General features: G+C 35.4%; 2 protein-coding genes across 2 annotated transcripts; one reads left to right on the top strand and one right to left on the bottom strand.

Annotated features, from left to right (window-relative positions):
- Window positions 1-6,865: 6,865 nt before the first annotated feature.
- On the top strand, window positions 6,866-8,773 carry LOC133528087 (uncharacterized). Its single transcript, XM_061865304.1, has one exon. It carries the CDS (start codon window positions 7,015-7,017, stop codon window positions 8,722-8,724), a length of 1,710 nt encoding a protein of 569 aa, XP_061721288.1. The 5' UTR covers window positions 6,866-7,014; the 3' UTR covers window positions 8,725-8,773.
- Window positions 8,774-20,711: 11,938 nt separating this feature from the next.
- On the bottom strand, window positions 20,712-21,602 carry LOC133528093 (uncharacterized). Its single transcript, XM_061865310.1, has one exon. The coding sequence runs from the start codon at window positions 21,546-21,548 to the stop codon at window positions 20,817-20,819; it is 732 nt and encodes a 243-aa protein (XP_061721294.1). The 5' UTR covers window positions 21,549-21,602; the 3' UTR covers window positions 20,712-20,816.
- Window positions 21,603-22,126: the final 524 nt, after the last annotated feature.

Raw genomic sequence — 22,126 nt, 5'->3', positions numbered from 1 at the left:
AACAGCAGTTGTGGTTGCATTTATCATAGCCTGTTGCAATAAATAATGCTACTACGCTCGGTACGACAAATCCCATAAATGGAACCTTAACGTACTAACTCCATTACAATGTACAGTCAAATATAAGCCTTAAATACAGAGTGTTAAGGTCCAGAATTCAAGCGAGATGTTGATAAAGTTCGTCTTTTCCGGTTTTGATGGCGATAAGTAGTGTTGATCAAAGCTAGTCTTTAAAGATATCATTGAAGACTCGATATTTTAAGGACAGTACGACTCGAGTTCCGTCTAGAAAATACTTTCTTTACAGCAATTATCTGTCTTCGTATAACTGTTGTAGAATAGTGTTTAAGTCTAGTGTTCCAAATTAATATGTATGAGTCATTATGTTACTCGAAAAACGAAATTTTTTTTTTTTTTAATTTTAATTAATAATTATATTTCAGTTTTGAAACACGAAGTCACAATAGCCACATAAATATGTAGAACCTTCAAAATTGACGATGGATTATAAAAATAGTAAATGACCAAAAAAAATTTTATACCTTTTAAGAGAGGTATGGGCAATGTAAGAGAGGTATGGGCAATTTAAGAAAGATATGGGCAATGTGAATGTCATCTCGCCTTGTGTGGTAGGGCACAGCACAGCAGATGTCATTCCAGATCTAGAGCAGAGCCCAACTGGGGAAGTACCTCCACCTTACAGAAAACCGCAGCCAAATAACACTAGTCCCTATGCTTGTTTACCACCGACGTAGTATAAAAAAATGATAATCGCAAAAAAAAAAAAAATTATACTATCAAGTGTAAACATATGGGTGTACACATCTTACTCAAAAATATGTCCCATAGCATCTTAATCCAGTGTAATAAGAGCGTAGTACCATATTTATGAGACAATTATTTAGATACATATTTTTGCACTTGACTGTACAAAAGCGATCCACCTTAATCCCCATATCCTTGCCTTAGTCCATATAATCTTAAAAAATATGACATTAGTCATCTAAGTTAGATAAATATGTAATTAGACTATGTACAAACTGAAAGCATCTTACCCTGATTCACACACACACACACACACACACACACACACACATCTACACAAAAAAATATATATGTAAAATAAATTGCATTGTATTCTTATTAGAATGGCATTTGTTTTATAATATTAAACCAAGCCTTAATTATCTACTTTATGTCTAAAATGAAAATGGTTAATGTCTTAATAGTTACTATTATGTTTGGGAGAGGACACTGACTTCTGTAACACAGGTTTTTACCTAGCTCAGAAGTCAGGGACTTCAACACTAAAATGTACTTACCTTAATGCCAATAAAATTTATTTATTTATTATTTATTATTATTATTAATTGTGTTTCTGAATACCAATAAACAGTTTAAACTAAACAAAAAGAGTGAACGGACCTTGTTCCGAAAGGTCGCAAGTCGAGTCTTGCTCGAGTCAGTGATTTTTTTTTCTGTTATTCCTTTACCTACAAAAAAAAATAGACTCAATAGACTGAAATCTACGCAGCACTATCTGAGACGGCGCGGTCACCGGGGTGAATGTGGACACAGGGATAAGTTTGATTAATTTAGAGCTTGCAAACAGAAGTACAAAGTTACAAACAGACCAACGTATGGTCTTTGGATATGGTTAATGTGGAGTTGACCACCAATATTCTCAAGCACAGAAAGGACCTTCAGTATTATTAAAACACTGACGTCAAGGATAGACAACAAACGAAAAACTGAGGAATTAACTCATCGGTAAGGTATGAACTTATTATTAATGCAAAGTGATCAGTCCAGGAATCGGAGTTTTTATCGCATAGTAAGACTAATAGCGAGCTATAATGGAGTCGACATTAGCAATAAAATTCAACTCATATTCATATTCATAAAGTTGCGGTTTTTTAATTTGTTTAATTCTCACTGCACGCACCTTGAAGTTTTTCTGTTTTGCCTTATGGTTGACGGGTAGAGAATGCCTATTGGCATTAAGTCCGCCTGTTGTACTCTTTTTTTATGTGCAATCAAGTTTAAATAATAATAATAATAATACTCTACTCATTGATCTATTAATAAGTGATTTTAATTTTATAATCAAGAACTAGAACTTTGACGAGTTAGAAACTATCCTTTAATTTTGTATTTGAATAGGTAAATATTACAAAGAATAATTACCATTTTTTGTATTGATTATATTACAAAATTTCATTAAAAAAACAATATGTATATTAACATGAGTAGCACCCCTTTACACAGTCAATTTTGTTTAGTTTCGTTTTAATTTAGTAATAATAACTTTGTACGCACTATGGGTACTGACTGCCTGAAATTAAAAGCCTTTTATTTATTTAAAAGAGTTAAAAATAATATGAATATAAATTAATCAATACAAAAAATTCAGGTGACCGGAGGGCTGGCAACTATCTCGGCCAGAGGCTAGCCTGGCCATCCAAAAAGGTAACGCTGCCAGCCTTCTGGGTACCATAATGCATGAAGGTGACCTGGGGAGCATTTTTTATTTATAAGTTTATTTTAAGTTCTATTATATTTTAGTTTTTTTTTTAATGTTAAGAATTTAGTTAAGTTAAGCAATATTTATTTGTGTGAATAGTAGACAAAATTGAAACTAAAAAATGAATGACTTATATAATAAATTACAAATAAATAAAAACTAACTTAAAACTAACAAAAAAAAGTCCCCCAAATCTGTTCCCTGCGGAAGGGTGCCCATAATGCTGGCTACATTCCCCCGTTTAATCGCAATGCCGATTCTTTGGCCAAGGAATGAGCCAGCCCTAGGGTCTCGAGTGGTGTCGAGGAGCATCATTTTTATTTCATTAAATAACCTATGGGCATCCTGACACCAAGGTCCCAAAGTCTCAACTGCAAACGCCGCAAATATGTGGTTGCTTGATATTCCCGCATATTTGCGGCGCTTTAGAGCTTCAGCTGCTGCCGCCGCACCGCCAGGCCGTGTAGATGTAGAGGCCAAATGGGACGGCGCCAAAGTATCCACACAAGTGGCATCCCAAATGAGCGGCCGTCCCATCCGCCAGGGAATAAGGATCATTCCGTCGGGCCTCTTTCCGTCGTCGCGGACAAGACCGGGTGGCTCCAAAACGGACGGCACGCCCACGCTGACAAGGGCCCGGCGGATAACATCATTAAGGCTGGCGTGACGGGAAAATCGAGCAGCGCTCTTCCGGCAAGAAAGGCCGTGGCAGCCACGACTATCCACCTCCACTCCGCAGGGACAGCGATGAGGGACAACTAACTCAGCCCCTATGCGGAGGCCGACAGCCAATCGTAGGGAGTTGTTGTCCAAAAGGGTAGCGCAGTTACTGGAGGGATACGCATGAAGCCAATACCCTGACTCCGTTTTGGAACACGCTAGAAGGCGGGCTTTCTCGACACTCGAAGCAGCAGATTCAAGGAGTGAAACATGAACCTGGCGACAGAGTGGTTCGTCCCACATCCTCTGAATGTGTGCCTAGGAAGGCAGGTCCACGTTTGGGCACGCCAATATTAGTTCTAATTTTAATACAAAAAATTGTCATTATTCTTCTTTGTAATATTTATGTCCTGAAAGTCAAAATCAAAGGACCGTTTACGAACATTCTTGTCCATGTAAAATTAAAATCACTAATTAAATAAATGAATGAGTATGAGTATGAATTTAATTGCTATTGTCGACTCCATAGCTCGCTATTAAGTCTTACCATGCGAAAAAAACTCCGATGCCTAGTGATCACCTATTATTTTACGTCCCCATATAAGACCAACCCGTTCTCACAAATAAGAAATCACTCGAGCTTATCAATACTATTTAAGAAGCTCTTAACTTATTGCCAACAATAGCTTGTCTAGAATATTTAAAGCAGTAAAACTCAGAAGATATATTCTACTGGTTGTGTTTCTTATTTCATAACTCGCCAATGTTATATGAGAAGCTGAAGCAACAAATGAAACAAATATCGAAAATACCTTAATAAAATAGCCCTATATTTTTTCTGAATCACGAATCACTGCTGTATCGAGCGTGACACGCAGAAAACTTCGACAAATTGGCCGAGAAAGGTTCGGTAAGGCAACTGTTAAACAGCCATCAACCAACTAGCAGCTTGCGCGATCATTTTATTAAGGTAGGGTTACATTTGCCGACACTCAATTGATTGAAAATATATATATATATATATACGGTGCCCGTGAGGAAACGGAAATATTTTAACAGTATATTCCGGATCGTATTTAGAGATAAAAATGTCATATAAACTTTTTTTATACCTATGTATGTCGCCACTATGGGACGTAGTCTAGACTGCCTTATTGACAGATATCAGTGACAAGGAAACTTATGAATAGACTAGTTTTACGAAATAAAAATTTTTTGGCGGAATCTGGTAATGGCATTTATTTGTGTGATCTGTATATTTGTTCCTGAGTCATGGATGTTTTCTATGTATTTAAATAGTTGTATATTTTATATATATATGTATGTGCTTGTCTGAGTACCCACAACACAAGCCTTCTTGAGCTTACCGTGGCACTTAGTAAATTTTTGTAAAAATTTCCCTATCATAAATCTAAATCATTTATTTTCGTGTTAAAACTTAAATTACATACAGAAGTAATTACAAAAAAAGAACATACATATTGACATTGTTTACCACGAAATGGGCTTGTTTGAGACAAGTCTGAACATAGCTATAAAAAACATTGTACTTATGTTTAACATTAGTGCTAATATTTGTTGCTTGCAACATTTTAGAATAAGTTGAGCGGCCTATAGGGAGCGTGCATGAACTGTAGGAGGCAGCACAGGAGCCGTCAGATTTTTGGCGCGAGGCGTAAATGTGATGTTTATTGTTCCGATGTCGCCCAAAAGATGGCAGAACCTACTATGCACAAGAAAACACGTGACGTGTAAATGTACATGTTTATGGTTCCGATTCAGGCCACAAGATGGCAGAACCTCCAACGTGCACGGTCCCTATTCGTTGTGCTATAACCGAATGTAGTAGCGTAATAAATTAACTTTCAACAAAAGTTATTTGTTATGTACATATGTAGAACAATTACACTGTGAACGATACTTTTGAATGCGAATTTGTGAGTGGGTATATCCTCCCAATTTAGAAAAGTATTCCCGGGTGGCGGATACTTTTAGCGCATTGTTTCATTGCGGAAATTTGAATCAAACGATCTTGCCCGGTGTCCGATCTTAGACAGTCACTTATTGTTAAAGCTTTTCCCGTTCTAAAGTGTTTCCGGCATGTAGTAATACACTACAATTACTGCTGAAGGGATGATTTATTTAACACACGCCTATGATCAGCCAGTCAAAATATCAGTGTACACCATGATTTATATGAAAAATTGAGTAGGTATTTGTTATCATTGGCGGTTTTGATCTACACAAGACGAATGGTTAAGTGCGATTTTCGAAAACGGATACCGGGGTTTGTATAATTTGTGTTCGTCTTTCAAATTAAGTAAAAATAAAGATATTAGTCCGAATTGGCCTCCTTCTAAATAAAGCTGACTGAGCAGATTTCTAGTATAAAGTGGGTACTAAATAATGTAATTGTTAAGCTTCTCGGTTATCTTATATGTGCTACTTCTTCTTCTTCAACCTAGCGTTTTCCCGGCCTAGCGCCAGGGTCCGCTTTCCTACTTAATCTTCTACATTTCTTATATGTTCTACTATCATACAAAATATATTAACCCCCTTATTCATAAACGTGTACTAAATCATCGTAACTTTAGTACACGTTTATGAATAAGGGAGTAAGTGTCTGTTTCACAATATACACGTAAAGTCCTGAATATTTAAGCTACTTGCCAATTAACGAATAAAGTCATCGTTGGCGTTTCAGAATCTTCAAATAAGCTTAACTGGTAGATAAAGTGCTAAGTTTTGTTGGAAGTTTTATCTGGCAGTTGATTTATTTGTTAATTAGCTATCCAATACTTTACTTAGACATTGTGATACACACCCTTAAAATAAAGCAAACCAAGAATAACATATAATTTAATTACAGTTCAAATAAAAATATTTCTAACACAAGTTCTGAACTAAGTAACTAACACTACTCAAATTTACACTGAGTTAAAAAATACTAAACACGAAATAGCGGTGAGAAAAATTATCGTTATATTGTAAGTTACCCCTAACTACTGTTTTAATTTCAATTTGTAGATATTAAAATTTGTGGAAATTTAAACACAGCGAGTCTATCTATTATACAGGGCGTCCCAAGACTATGGGACATCAAGAGAAAGTACCTTAAATATCGTAGATAGGATATTTTGCTGAAAGAAGACTTAATGTTATTTTTAAAAGTCAGTAATTCTGCATTTAAAGATTTTCTAAGAATTTCTTGCTTCGTCTGGGAATCGAACCCACTTAAATGTGAAAAAAAAAATCACCCCTATTTTTATGATGCCAATCGAAAGAATGGACAAAAATTATAATTCTTCTTAAGTAACATAGTATTTTAAAAGAAAGGAACAACGTACAATGTTTGAGTCAAATTTCATGAAAATTATTAAGTCGGTTCGATTCCCAGATGAAGCAAGTAATTCTTAGAAAATCTTTAAATGAAGAATTACTGACTTTTAAAAATAACGTAAAGTCTTCTTTCAGCAAAATATCCTATCTACGATGTTTAAGGTACTTTCCCTTGATGTCCCATAGTCTTAGGACGCCCTGTATACCTATAAATTCGGTCTTCTTTAATCTATTATGCGACAACATTATATATGATGGATTACTTTCTTTACTGTATTTACCTAAAAGCGGAATCCTAACAACATTATTTCCTGACTTTTGTCAGGAAATAATGACGATGAAATGATGTCTTAAATTATCATAATTATTACATATTTGTTTACGCTTTTATTATTTACATTTTATACACCGCAGAGTCTAAGTTACTTAGATTTTTTTCATTTGTAAAAGCGTGTTATACTCGACTGGATGCATTGTATTGTTCAGTCAACATGAATATTTCGTTCCTATTCTTAGCCTCAGTTTTGTCTGAAAGAAAATGTTTGGATTTTAGAGAAACTGCGTCTTTGATTGCTAATTCAGAGTTTCTATATCGAAAAATAACTTCTATAGTGTGGTGGCAAGTTTCAGATCAAGTAGATGATTATCTGTTAAGTTATCAAGGATCGGTGAAGACAATAGACATGAATTTCAGCTTCAATCAATCTATAGCTTTGGAACAAGCGATCTTGTTTGTAACATCGACTGAGGAATTCCTTGAAATTGCAATGAATTTGGACAAGAAAATAACCTCTCCGGGTAAAGTGGTAACAATTTTATCGAATCCAAACGAACTAAGTGATATTACGAAAGTTGCTTGGAAATATGATATAGCTGATTTAATTATACTGACGAAAGAAAACCAAACTGTATCTATGTACACGTATTATCCGTATAGCAATAATGAATGTGGCAGTACAGCTCCAGTTAAAGTTGACTTTAAGAAAAAGTTTTTTCCGAGGAAGTTTAAGAATCTGTTTGGATGCGAAACCAGATTGGGAAGTGTAACAGCTCCCCCGTATTCTAGATTAGAATGTGTCAATGGTTCGTCTCCTTCGTATAAAGGAATTCTTGGTAGCCTGGTGAAGCTTATAGTTGATCATATGAATACAACACTCAAAGTTTTATGTATTTTAGGCACAGATCAAAAAATGATTAATGATCTTGAACACAAAACGGTTCATATTCTCACCTCAGTGATATATACTCAAGATTTCTTAGCAACGCAGAACACTCCTGTTTACCACTTTTTTGAAAGTGTTTGGTGTGGACCTCCACAACGGGAAATGTATACACATGTCAAAGTATTAGTACCTATGTTGAGTAACTTTACAGTTTTCCTCTGCGCTACTTATCTAATACTTGTTGCTGTGTTGAAAATAATTGACAGGCTTATTAGAGAACCACGCAACAAGACCTCCCACATGGCTTGGAAGGCTTTCGCGGTTCTGTTGGGACAGAGCTTCCGCTCTGATTCGAAATATTGGCTAATAAATTATCTTTTCATGCTATGGTTCTGGTTCAGTTTGGTGTACAATATTGCTTACCAAGGATTGTTAGTGACAGGTCTTCAGACGAAATACCTGGAGCCTCGTTTCGATAACATAAAACACGCTATAAGTTTAGTAGACGGCTACGGGGGAACAATAAGGCAGAGAATCTTATACAATGACACTCCTATATTTGACAAGTACCAGGTCATGGAGTTACATGAAATGTTTTCATACCTGTCCCCGATATCGAGGGGTAAGCGGTTTCTGATTCTAACAGTAAAATTAGTATTACTGGGGTACAAATCATTGCAGATTTTTCAGGAAGTTAATCATGTACCGATGACTATGTCTTTGACTCCAAGGTGGGGAGGTGGTGTGGAAATAATCTCAACCCAGACCCGACTGATAGAAGGCGGTTTCTTTGAGAAAATTCTTGTCGATGAGAAACGGGCTATTGAAAGTAGAGAAGCCAAGTTACGTGTTTCTTCAGATTTTCAATCAGGGCATTTGGATTTTAAAACGCTCTGCACGTGCTTCTATGGTTTGGGTGTGATGAGTGTGGTATGTTTTGTTATATTTTTAATAGAGCTGCTTTACCATCGGCTAGTAACACCCGCAAAAGGAAAGCTAATGCAAAATTTAGATAATAATAAACTTCATGCGTCGTAACTATTAAATTAACTTAGTACCAAATTGTATTAAAAATACACCAATTTATAATTTCTTTTTTTATCAAACTCGATCATTTTTTAATCCATATAAAAATAGTAATGTGGCTATTATTTTTTTACCTCAATACTCGTCTAGACGCATATGGTAATTTTAAATAATTTTTTTAAATTCAAATAATTACATCAGTGTTAAATTGTGTAATAAGAAATAGGAATTAGAAAATAAGGATGTAATACTGTATTGTAGCCAAGACAGACTTAAGCCAAACGACGTCGACGACGGAATTATTTAGACAATAGTACTGTTATTTGTACACCAAGAGAGCAGTTTCACATCTCTGCGACCGCTTATTTTCTTAGACGCGCACTAGATGTAAATAACTTTAATCTCGTTAGTACACACGACTTTTCACATGAGTCAGAACATATTAGAAGAAAAAAAAAACAACCTGAAAAAAGACAATCTTACTTCATGAAGGTGTGAAAGTGTGTGTGTTGTTAGTCTGGATGGGTACTAATATTTATCAAGACTGTTTCTCAACACAAATTTTAAATTCTAATAACAATCGATCCAGAATTTAGAAACATTCTTGATAATACACAATAGAATGTTAACAATTTATATTTGCTTTTCTAGATGTAGAACAAATAAATGGTGACTGCACTACATTCAATGGTTGCCAACCCAGCAAGCAAAAGAGAGATATTTTTGTCACGCAATTATTCCAATTTAATTTTTGCTAAGGCTTGCATTGAAATTTCCTATAAGCACCATTTTTTTCAGGGTCCGATTACCAGGCTGGGACCTTAAGCTGTCTTTGGGGTCCAACCTGTACTTGATCAGACCCTAATTTTGTGTTAGTGTGAAAAATCACGTAAGTTAAGAATGAAGGTGGCCAGAGCTGGAGTTCCAACGACTGTAGATAGTGTCATTCACGAATACGCGAGCCTTGACTCTTACGGTCATGTTATTAAAGGTTACATTTGACCAATCTGCTGTCGTCATGAATGACATGAACTATAAACTATTGCAAATAGCCGGAGATTGACTGAACTAGACATGTTTCTAGTTTAGTTCTCTCCAACAGCATGTAGCGACGTATTTGTTTAGCTCTTAAATGTGGTAATTGATAAATTAACTTAAAGGGTTTGCCACTCCGCATACAAACATTAATCCATTTTACTTAATTATTTTATTTATTTATGATGGTCTCTTTACTAGAGATGCAAGGAATAGTGGCTTGGCCGAATAGCCGAATATTCGGCTAGAAGTTTTACCTAAAATAAAGTAAATTCGAACGCGCGCGTGCGTGCGCTGTGCAAGTTGCAACTTGTTTCTCGCTGTAGGCAATCTTTGATAGAAATAGCGCTTGTTCTGCACGCAGTGCGTATTGAATTGCAGATCTTGTGGTGCGTTAGTTTACGTCGTGTATAAAAAAATATATTTTGTATTATTTTCATCATCATCATCAGGTCATCATTTTCACCCATATTTTCTTAAGGTATTAATTTAATTATCGCAATAAAAGACAAAAACAAAACGAATTAAATAACAGTGCGATAATATAACGAACATCAATTAGCTGTAGACTTTGTGCGGAAACAGAAGAGTCGTGGAAAGTATGGGGCCCAATACATTCCACTTCCACGACTCTTCTCTTTCCGAACAAACTATATACTTACCTAATCAAGAACTTGAAAAAAAATTTTTAAGGGTGTGTTCGAAATTGCTGATACTATATATATACTATTTGAGATGTCCTATAATATTTATTTATTTATTTATTATTTATTGGTTAGTATTAAATGTGTTCCTCTATTTATCTTTTAATTAAATATTTTTAAACTATATTGATGTATATTACCTATATTATCTGTCTTCATGTATCCTGTATGTCTTTCTCAGTAAATGTTATTTTTAGGTTGTGCAATACAGAGGATTTTTACTGTATTATATTGTAAAAAGTACATATATATTAAACTGACTTAAACACTCTTTTAAGTACTTACGTCCCGATTCGAATTTTAAGATGCCACAAATATTAGGTCTAGATACGATATGGGTCGGATATCAGTGTTCAAACCGACGTTTTTGTAAGAATTCGTCTTTTCGTATCTAGACCTAATATTTGACGCACCTTAAAGTTCAGAACCCCTAGTGTACATTTATTCGATAACGAAACGTGACGTACGCGTTTGCGTTAAGTCTCATTATGTATGGGATTTTGAGTTTCCAAAACGTCCCGCTTGGCGCGCTGTTTCTAAATCCTATACAAAATTAGGCTTAACGCAAACGCGTCCGTTACGACACGCTATCGAATAAATGCACACTAGGGGTACTGAACGGGCGGGTAGACGGAACGCGGTTCAAAAGTAATTTTCCCTAAGCTTCACAAAAACTCATTTTAATCGCATATCCTTTGTGGAGAGTCAATAAAAGCATAATGAAGTCGTCCCGGAAATGAGCCACGGAACTTATGTAGGGGACTACTAGATGTGCTTGTGTCCGTTACTAGGTATCCTTGTGCAGTAAGTGTCTCCCCTGTGTCGCTTCGTCAAGGAAAGCTCCAAAATTAAACCCGGGACGGAGTCTCCGTTAGGCGTGAGTAGGGTCCAACCTGAAATGTGCGGTAGACTCCTGCAGCCAACCTGCACTGAAAGAAATGTTTGCATAACTGTAACAAAATTTTGGTTACTGTTTACACAAAAATTGGGACTTGCGAACTATGTGTTATATGTTACAAAACCGTGTTTGGCTATCAGTGTTCAGGTACTGGGTATACACTACAAAATAAGTTTGTAAATTTATGCAAAGTTTATTTTCTTATAACCGCTAGTTTAGTTATTTAGTAAAGTTACAAAACCAGTTCGGCTATCTATTTTTTTCAGTGTGGCTCCACACGTATTGGCTTGCCTTTCCTGTGGGTCCGGCCAGTGAGGTCGAGAGGGTGGCGCAGGTGCTGGGCATCCCTTCGTTTTCCTTGACTCCGTCCCAGGCGGTGCAATGTCTCTGGACATTGCACCATAGATCGTCTGAAATAGACGCTAAGGCCAGTAGTAAGTGTCCCAACTTATGGGAAAGGGGACGAAGTTATGTGACAGCTTTTCTATACAAACATAGTTCCCATTATCCTCTCTGCATTCTAACATAATTGAAAATATTTATACGGTAAAGCTATGCCCCTTCGTTTTTGGTTTTGAATTATTATAAGACTTAGGAGCATATCAAAATTTGTATAAATAATAATAATAATAATTTTCCTCCCGCGAACGCTTCGGCTGTGGAATGAGCTTCCTGCCGAGGTTTTCCCGAGGGGCTACAGTATGGGGTTCTTCAAAAAAGGAGTGCACAGGTTTTTAAAGGGTCGGCAACGCGCATGTAATGCCTCTGGTGTTGCAGGCGTCCATAGGCTACGGTGACTGCTTACCATCAGGCGGGTATAAAAAAAAAATATATTTGGGGACAATCGACCTAGCCCCAAACTAAGCAAAGCTTGTACTATGGGTACTAGGCGAAGATATATATACTTAAATAGATAAATACATTATTAAATACATAGAAAACACCTATGACGCAGAAACAAATATATAATATAAGGGGCATAGTCACGGTTAATATAAAATAAATGGTGTAAAAATATTTGGGGGGAAAATGGGGACTACGTCTATATCGAAAAGCCGTCGTCGACTATCGTCTTAGTCTCGTACTAGCTGAATGAGTAATAGTATATAAAGTGTTAGGGCACTGACTGTACTAACATTATTCCCCATTTCTAGTAAGTAAGTTTCCTGTAAGTTTAGTTTAAGTTTTAAGTTGATTATTATCATTTTACTAATGCAGTTATTAAGTTTTTCGTGTTAAGGTCTTAAATAAAGCATTTTTAAAATATTTCATTTTTAGGGTTCCGTAGCCAAATGGCAAAAAACGGAACCCTTTTGGATTCGTCATGTCTGTCTGACCATTTATGTCACAGCCACTTTTTTCCGAAACTATAAGAATTATACTGTTGAAACTTGGTAAGTAGATGTAGTCTGTGAACCGGATTAAGATTTTCACACAAAAATAGAAGAAAAAAAAACAATAAATTTGGGGGTTCCCCATACTTAGAAATGAAACTCAAAATTTTTTTTTCATCAAACCCATATGGATAGGTCTTCAAAAATTATATTGAGGTTCTAATATCATTTTTTTCTAAACTGAATAGTTGGCGCGAGAAAAACTTCCAAAGTGGTGAAATGTGTCCCCCCCCCCCCCCCCCTGTAACTTCTAAAATAAGAGAATGATAAAACAAAAAAAAAAATGATTTACATTACCATGCAAACTTCCACCGAAAATTGGTATTTCTTTATTTCAGATAATTGGGTCAAAATTATTTTCGTTGTCTTGTTTCTGACCACCATATCTTAATAATCATAATAAAATTATCGAGTGATATTGTATGTCTTTCAAACTGGAGATTATATTTTATATAAGCAAATAAAAAAAAGCAACTCATACAAAAATCCCCACTCCGTCACATTTTTGGGGACAAAAATTAGACAACGTAAATTTTTTTGACCCAATTGCGTCTATATAGAATTGTTAGTGTAGGTATACTTATTTTGGCTACGTTAGCCATGTAAACAAACAAAAGCATTAAATTTAATATGATAGAAATGTAGCATATTTGATTACCCCCAACTTATTTACATATTCTTCAAATCATTGTTATAGTGAATGTTGTACCTCTATTTCTGTAAATTTATTAATCATTTGTTACATCTCTAAATAAATAAAACATGTCACATTAACATTAAACATAAATAAAATAACGTTTAAGCTACAACAAGTTTTATTGGAAAATGTGTAATAATTCCTAATTAATTTATATATATATAAACCACAAATTCTGCGTTAGACCCCTCTTAAAAACGTTACCGGGAAATGGTACTTCGCTCCAAAATTCGAAATTTTAAATACTTAGTAGTGTGTCTACCTGAAATAGTACAAATTAAAATATGTTCATAGAAAGTAATTCAATTTGTTCTTAGAGTTGTACTCGTAGTAGGTATGTTGATATATATGCTAATTTAAAGTAGACCATGACTTTATCCATGTTGTAACTTGTAACACTTAAATGAGGATATGATATAGTTTTCATATATAAAAACTTTTATCTACACACATATCATGAACCCTTTATGAATCCTTCAAAATCCGTAGATAATGGCCAACATTACGATAAACTGTTTTGTTACAACAAATTTCTTATCTGTGATAATGTAGTTATTGCTTCATAACTACATCAAAATCGATTTGGTTATGCATTCAAATTTGGAACATCTCTGAAAAAAAAGCAATTCGATTTGACCTCTATTCTAATATCAGTCGAGATGCCTTTATGTTCGAAATGAAATGTTAATTGGATACAATTTTGACATATCTCGCATGTTAGTTTGTATCGAATGACACGGAAATAGGCCCCTGACTCTAGTTTGTCTCTGAATTAAAAAAAAACTACATGCGCGAAAAAAGTTTCAATTTACCACCATTTGACGTACAGTTTATCTATTAATTAGTTTTAAGTATAAAATGAATATGTTTTGTTGTTTTTAAGGTAACTATAGCAAAAATTTCGTGTAAAATAAGCGGTAAAAATATTTCGGTGACGTCACCACATATCCGCGAGTTCTGCCAAGAGAGCAACGATTTGGCAACAATTTCCTAACGGAAGCTGTAATTTGAGTTTGTGAATATTTCATAGAATGTTTAAAATATGTGTGTAGATAAAATAGTGTATGTAACTGTACATAATTAGGCATTAAAACACTCGTGTAATCTTTTTAAGCCTCATCTTCTTTATTTTTTTTTTATTTTTTTTTATTATGGCAACAAACAGTAATTTACATGAAAAGATACAATAAATGGACTACGGAGAAGACAAACAGTGCCGAAACATTTCTTAAACCCACACTCGTATATTTTAATGCCTTTTATTATACATATAGCAGTCACAAATCCCCAGTGAGGAGCAAAGTAGGCATATGTTGCTCTTCCAGCATCTCTAGCCCTTCGTCACTCACGCCATGTTGTGACGCCACTACCCTCATCGAGAATCGGTCAAGCGGAGTGTCATCAATTCTTGCGAGAATTTATCGTCTTCGCGTTTTGTATGATTTATATTTCTGTTTTTACGACGGCGAAAATATTGCTGCCTTTGTTGGGAATTATGGACAATAATTGGCTTGTCTAAATACTGGGTTTGTTAGCAGTTGTTTTGATTAATTTGATCTTTGGTGATTTATTTGTTTAGGTAATTGTTGTACTTTAGGTATTCTTTAGTATTAATATTTATATTTTCGTTGCGAGTACTTGGTTCGTTTTAAGGATGCTTGGAGGAATTTTATAACCCTGTTAAGTATATAAATAAATATAATATAAATATAAATTAAAAAAAAATATATATAAATATTATAGGACATTATTACACAAATTGACTAAGTCCTACAGTAAGCTCAATAAGGCTTGTGTTGAGGGTACTTAGACAACGATATATATAGTATATAAATATTTATAAATACTTAAATACATAGAAAACACCCATGACTCAGGAACAAATATCCATGCTCATCACACGAATAAATGCCCTTACCAGGATTTGAACCATCAGCTTCGTAGGCAGGGTCACTACCCATCTAGGCCAAACCGGTCGTCAAATGTTATATTTTTAAAACACATCATGATAAGGATTCAGTTTTTTTTTGGAATGAAGTTTTTTATCGGTTGGCGGTTGGGGGCTAGGCGGAAAACAGTGTAATGTAAGATTTTCCGTCACGGCCCTTTTGTTTGAATTCTTCCTCGAGAATAAGCACTAAGCAGCCATATTTCACTGACTTACCTAAATTCTGTAGCGGCGCAGTAGGCAAACAGCAGCTATAAGCATAAACAGCAGTTATAGAAACAAGTTGTGACAGCGGCGATCCGGGTTCGATCCCCGAACGTGTATGCAGATATTACTTTTTTTTTGCACTTGAATTTCAAACTTTTGATTGACTAAGTATGAAGCTCGAGCTAAGCGTATCAGTTTCAGCTTGTACAAAAAAGTTTTCTTTTGTTTAGTTGTTCTACCTGCCTGTAAGTCCCATTTCTGAACTGATTTCTGAAATTTTAGAGCAGTTTTGACAATTATTCTGTCGATTAAGATTTTTTTTTTGTATTTGTTAGGTAATCAATAATATAGTATTAGTATTATAATAGGCCTGTGTCGTAAATTTCAAAAATGGCTTATTTCGATAGTTTAGTACCTGTATTACCCCAAAAAAATAATATTTCATGATAAAAATTATATTTAAAACACATATTTTAAGTTTGAAAAAAATATTTTTAAACTGACGTAAAAACACAAGAAAGTGTCATGGCGTCGTGAATGACGTCACATAGTTGCAAGCGATTGTGTTCACTTACGGCGAAAGTTTGTTTTGTTTAAATAAAAATGGAAACTTCGTATTTTAAAAACTGTATAGTGCCCCAGTGTATAAATACAAGTATAAAAACTCCGACTAAATTATTCATACGTGTTCCGGTCAAGGAAAAAATGCGAAAAAGTGGTTAAAACTGGCAAGGAGGAAAGATGTTCATTGTTTATCAACAACATCGAGAATTTATTTTTGTGAAGATCATTTCGATGTAGGTAAGTATTATTAAAAAAAGTAGTGTAGTAGTATTTTCTAATTCTTACTTTCGAAATAGGCAATTAAAAACCCACTATTCCACAAACTTGCGATAGGGCTTAAGACACTAAGACTAAGTAGTGTCTTTACAATATCATCTCTCTATATTTACATTGTAATTCTAACCTCAAAATCAATTAATTTGCAATTGGTATACATACCTTCAAATAATAATTGACTGCATGCTAAAGTGAAATATACGTGAAAATGATAATAAGCAGTATTTTAGTATTGTTTATACTTACATAGAAGTTTTAACATTACGAAATTCCGATGAACAAAAGTCAGTGTTCGACGCGAAAAATCGGCCTAGCATAACAGCGTCAATTTTGGGTAAATTATTGCTGTTCGCTTTGATAAATCCAGGTTCCATGGCAGTTTTTGCTAGTATTATCCGATATGGGTGGAAATAACACTCTCAACTTGTCGAAAAATGATAATAATAGAAAAAAACGAAGTGACTTGTGCTGTTGTATGAAAATCATAACCAAACGTCAACAACAACAATGGCGCATATCACCATGTGACGTAATACGTTCTAATTGGCGTTCACGGCGGAGGGGCCAGGGGGGTATTTTTTTGATTTTAATTTGTAAAATTAACAATAATCTTATTTTTTTATGAGGAATTATTTCGGTTTTCCTTGATTAAATATCACAATTTACGCCTAGAAACATTCATCCATTGGTTTCATTGTTAGTTGACACAAGCCTATTCCTTCTTAAGATTTTTACTGCGAGTGGTTTCTTTTTAGGGTTCCGTAGTCAACTAGGAACCCTTATAGTTTCGCCATGTCCGTCCGTCTGTCTGTCTGTCTGTCTGTCTGTCCGAGGCTTTGCTCCGTGGTCGTTAGTGCTAGAAAGCTGAAATTTGGCATGGATATATAAATCAATAAAGCCGACAAAGTCGTACAGTAAAATCTAAAAATTTAATTATTTTTAGGGTACCTCCCCTACACGTAAAGTGGGGGTGAAATTTTTTTTTGCTTCAACCCTAGAGTGTGGGATATCGTTGGAAAGGTCTTTCAAAACTAATAGGGGTTTTCACGAAACATTTTTTGATAAAATGAATATATTCGGAGATAATCGCTCCGAAAGAAAAAAAAAATGTGTCCCCCCCCTCTAACTTTTGAACCAAAGGCCTTAAAAATATGAAAAAGTCGTGGAAGTAGAGCTTAAGAAAGACATTAAATGAAAACTATAGCGGACATGATCAGTTTAGCTGTTTTTGAGTTATCGCAAAAAGTTTTCCCTTCATAGTAAAAAGACTTACTTTAATTAGGTACTGATTATGCAAATTTGCCTATTTGTTTACCTCGGTTTAAATTTACTATACTCTAAGCTCCAGTTTAGCTTATTGTGACGGAAGAGTAACTACGGAACCCTACACTGAGCGTGGCCCGACATGCTCTTGGCCGGTTTTATTTTTAAGAGGAAAGGGACGACCGGCTCCCCATACAAACGTAGTCCATATTTCTCTCTCTGAAATCTCTGGATACTGACATTAATGGAAATTATTAAATAAAGCCACTTTGTTTGCTTTTTGCGATTTTTTACATTATTATTAGAGCAAAACAAATTTCTTACTAATATTTTTTTAGCTCCTCTTTACAATACTTAAAAAAAAGGAAAAAAAAAAACAAATGGACAAAATACAGTCATAAATTTTAATAGCCAGGTAGGAAAATGAAGATTACGTTTGTATGGAGAAGCGATCATCCACTATCGTCTTAACACATTCACCGCTGAGCTAAGCCTGTAGCGCTACGTCGTAGCAGATAACATAGGTTTCCCGATATGTAGAGGAAATTCTTCGTAGAGGCGAAACAACAACATGCCATCATTAGCGACGAATGGGTTAAAACTTGTCATTCCGTCTGTATGGTAGATATAGACATTAATACAAATACTGCATTGTAATGAAAATTGTTTGCAAGCAAGTTTTCCGTTTCGGAGTGCACTGGAGCGTGCAATTTGTGGAGTGGAGCGATGTCGAAGAAACGTCGATGCGCCATTGTTTAGCGATGAATGCCCGATCGTAGTTCGTGGTAGATACGGGAGCGGTTTTTAAGAACTCCTCTGGAGATGCAGGCGTTCGGCTACGGAGACTGCTTACCATCAGGCGGGCTGTATGCTTGTTTGCCACCGACGTAGGATTAAAAAAAAACGGGAAGAAGTCACGTGGCTGCTTCTTCATACAAACGTAGTCCCCGTTTTGTCGGTAAATATTCATATGCAAAAAGAAAATAGTGAGTAGAAGTTTTTTATGTAATACAAAATCCCTTTTTAGGGTTCCGTAGCCAAATGGTAAAATACGGAACCCTTATGGATTCATCATGTCTGTCTGTCCGTCCGTATGACACAGCCACTTTCTTCCGAAACTATACTGTTGAAACTTAGTAAGTAGATGTATTCTGTGAACCGCATTAAGATTGTTACACAAAAATAGAAAAAAAACAATAAATTTTGGGGGTTCTCCATATTTATTAGAACTGAAACAATTTTTTTTTTCATCAAACTCATACGTGTGGGGTATCTATGGATAGGTCTTCAAAAATGATATTATAAATTATAACTATTATAATCATCTCATCACCTGAACGCTAGAGATCAACAACTCTAAGAGGCTCACAGCTCAATACTTTATACTAATTGTACTAACAAAATGTGTTGTGTTGTTACTCGTTACTAACTCCCAAATCCCGGTTATGGTGGTCTTCGCTAAACTTCGGGCTCATGTGTGTTCGTGAATCATCGGGTACAATCGGCTTCGTGTGACTTCGCAAGTCTTCGGGTATCAACGGCAAGTTTCGTTCTTCGAACCGAGATATAGTCCACGCTGGTCGACTATAATAGTATCAATTTAATATCTATGAAAGCTCTTCTCATGCTCTTCTTACTAAATACCTCAACTCAAAACGTGCCTCAACTTAAAAATAAATAAATAAATAAAATATATAAAACGATCTCAGGCTTGGGCAACTGGTTTTTTCAGATAAGAAAAACAATACACACCTACATACATACATATAGTACTTGGAATAAGTCATAATCATAAATACTTAGATAGATGAATAGTTCATAAGATAAGATCGGGTACACAAAAACTGTAAGTGAGTGCAACTTTCGCCGATAAACGTTATGTTTGGCGAAATATTATATAAATGTATATTGTATCAACTTTTTTTGATAAATAAATTTAAAAAAAAATTAATTAAAAAAAAAAATATTTATTTACCCTGTCTAATGTTCCATCGCTCTACTTCACGCGTCAACATTATAGTCGCCAATGCAAGTTTTCGCCTTTTGTTCAGATGTCACTATTTTCCGAACGCACAACTTTATAACAAAATGTTCATTCGTGTAGTGACGCTGATGCTCGCCAGTGTAAGGTGCATTGCAGGTGCAGTGCAGTGTAAGGTGGTTGTAGAGTTTTTACCCGACTGCCAAAGGTTTTTCGAGTGTATGTACGTATGTTTCTTTGCGGCCTCCTGTAGCCTTGAACGGCTTGATGGATTTTGATGTATGAGGTATCGTTAGATTCGTCTTGATCACGGGAGTGTTATAGGATGTTGGGGGTTAACTAAAAAGTTATAAAAATATATATATATATTATAAAATAAAAAAAAACCCGACTGTACAACTGTTTTTTTTACTCCTCGTTTTTAAACTGACATAGATATGGCCGATGGTAAAAATACAAGAAAAATTCGGATAAATGCATCTTAATTTTTTTTTAAGCTGTTTGATAAAGAATCAAATAAGAAATTGTTGTATTAATAATACAATACACGTAAAATCACAATATTTAAAACTACTATATGTCAACACTGATTGAGACTACAAATTGCTATAAAAACTGACATCCATATAGTAATAATTATCTGTACCCCTAGTGTAAATATTATGGAGTGTGGAATTAAGAGGACTGGCATCTCTTATGGTAGAACTGTTGCAAAAGTGTCCAGCTGTCAGCTATAAATAATAGTTCCAAATCTCTCCAGAGTAGCGCTAGAGTAGCTGAGAACCTAGGCGTTATTGACGGAGTGAATTGCGCTGTCTATGATTTGATTTTTTTGTTCAAGTACTCTAGGTATTATAGCGCCTCCTATTTAAAAAAAATTGACGACACTTCTTGGTACATGGAGATTTAGTTCCTTATCTCCACCTTCCGTAGTAAATATTTTCGACACCGAAACGTGACGTACGCGTTTGCGTTAAGTGTCATTTTGTATGAGATTTTTGACTTTCCAAAACGTCCCGCTTGGCGCGCTGTTCAAAAATCCATACAAAATGAGACTTAACGCAAACGCGTACGTTACGTTTCGCTATCGACTAAAATTACACTAGGGGTACTGATGAGTTAGAAATCACTTGATACTTACGCCGCATGAAGCTTATCTAAAGCTTGCATTAGCTTTCCCTTCGCGGGTGTTACTAGCCGATGGTAAAGCAGCTCTATTAAAAATATAACAAAACATACCACACTCATCATCCCCAAACCATAGAAGCACGTGCAGAGCGTTTTAAAATCCAAATGCCCTGATTGAAAATCTGAAGAAACACGTAACTTGGATTCTCTGCTTTCAATAGCCCGTTTCTCATCGACAAGAATTTTTTCAAAGAAACCGCCTTCTATCAGTCGGGTCTGGGTTGAGATTATTTCCACACCACCTCCCCACCTTGGAGTCAAAGACATCGTCATCGGTACATGATTAACTGCCTCAAAAATCTGCAGTGATGTGTACCCCAGTAAAACTAATTTTACTGTTAGAATCAGGAACCGCTTACCCCTCGATATCGGGGACAGGTATGAAAACATTTCATGTAACTCCTTGACCTGGTACTTGTTAAATATAGGAGTGCCATTGTATACGCTTCTTTGCCTTATCGTTCCCCCGTAGCCGTCTACTAAACTTATAGCGTTTTCTATTTTATCAAAACGAGGCTCCAGGTATTTCGTTTGAAGGCCTTTCACTAACAATCCTTGGTAAGCAATATTGTACACCAAACTGAACCAGAACCATAGCATGTAAAGATAATTTATTAGCCAATATTTCGAATCAGAGCGGAAGCTCTGTCCCAACAGAACCGCGAAAGCCTTCCAAGCCATGTGGGAAGTCTTGTTGCGTGGTTCTCTAATAAGCCTGTCAATTATTTTCAACACAGCAACAAGTATTAGATAAGTAGCGCAGAGGAAAACTGTAAAGTTACTCAACATAGGTACTAATACTTTGACATGTGTATACATTTCCCGTTGTGGAGGTCCACACCAAACACTTTCAAAAAAGTGATAAACAGGAGTGTTCTGCGTTGCTAGGAAATCTTGAGTATATATCACTGAGGTGAGAATATGAACCGTTTTGTGTTCAAGATCACTAATCATTTTTTGATCTGTGCTTAAAATACATAAAACTTTGAGTGTTGTATTCATATGATCAACTATAAGCTTCACCAGGCCACCAAGAATTCCTTTATACGAAGGAGACGAGCCATTGACACATTCTAATATAGAATACGGGGGAGCTGTTATACTTCCCAATCTGGTTTCGCATCCAAAGAGATTCTTAAACTTCCTCGGGAAAAACTCTTTCTTAAAGACAACTTTAACTGGAGCTGTACTGCCACATTCATTATTGCTATACGGATAATACGTGTACATAGATACAGTTTGGTTTTCTTCCGTCAGTA

This window comes from Cydia pomonella, chromosome 19, assembly GCF_033807575.1.
Source record: "Cydia pomonella isolate Wapato2018A chromosome 19, ilCydPomo1, whole genome shotgun sequence".
Classification (NCBI taxonomy): Eukaryota; Metazoa; Arthropoda; class Insecta; order Lepidoptera; family Tortricidae; genus Cydia; species Cydia pomonella.
This window is presented reverse-complemented; position numbering and strand designations above follow the sequence as displayed.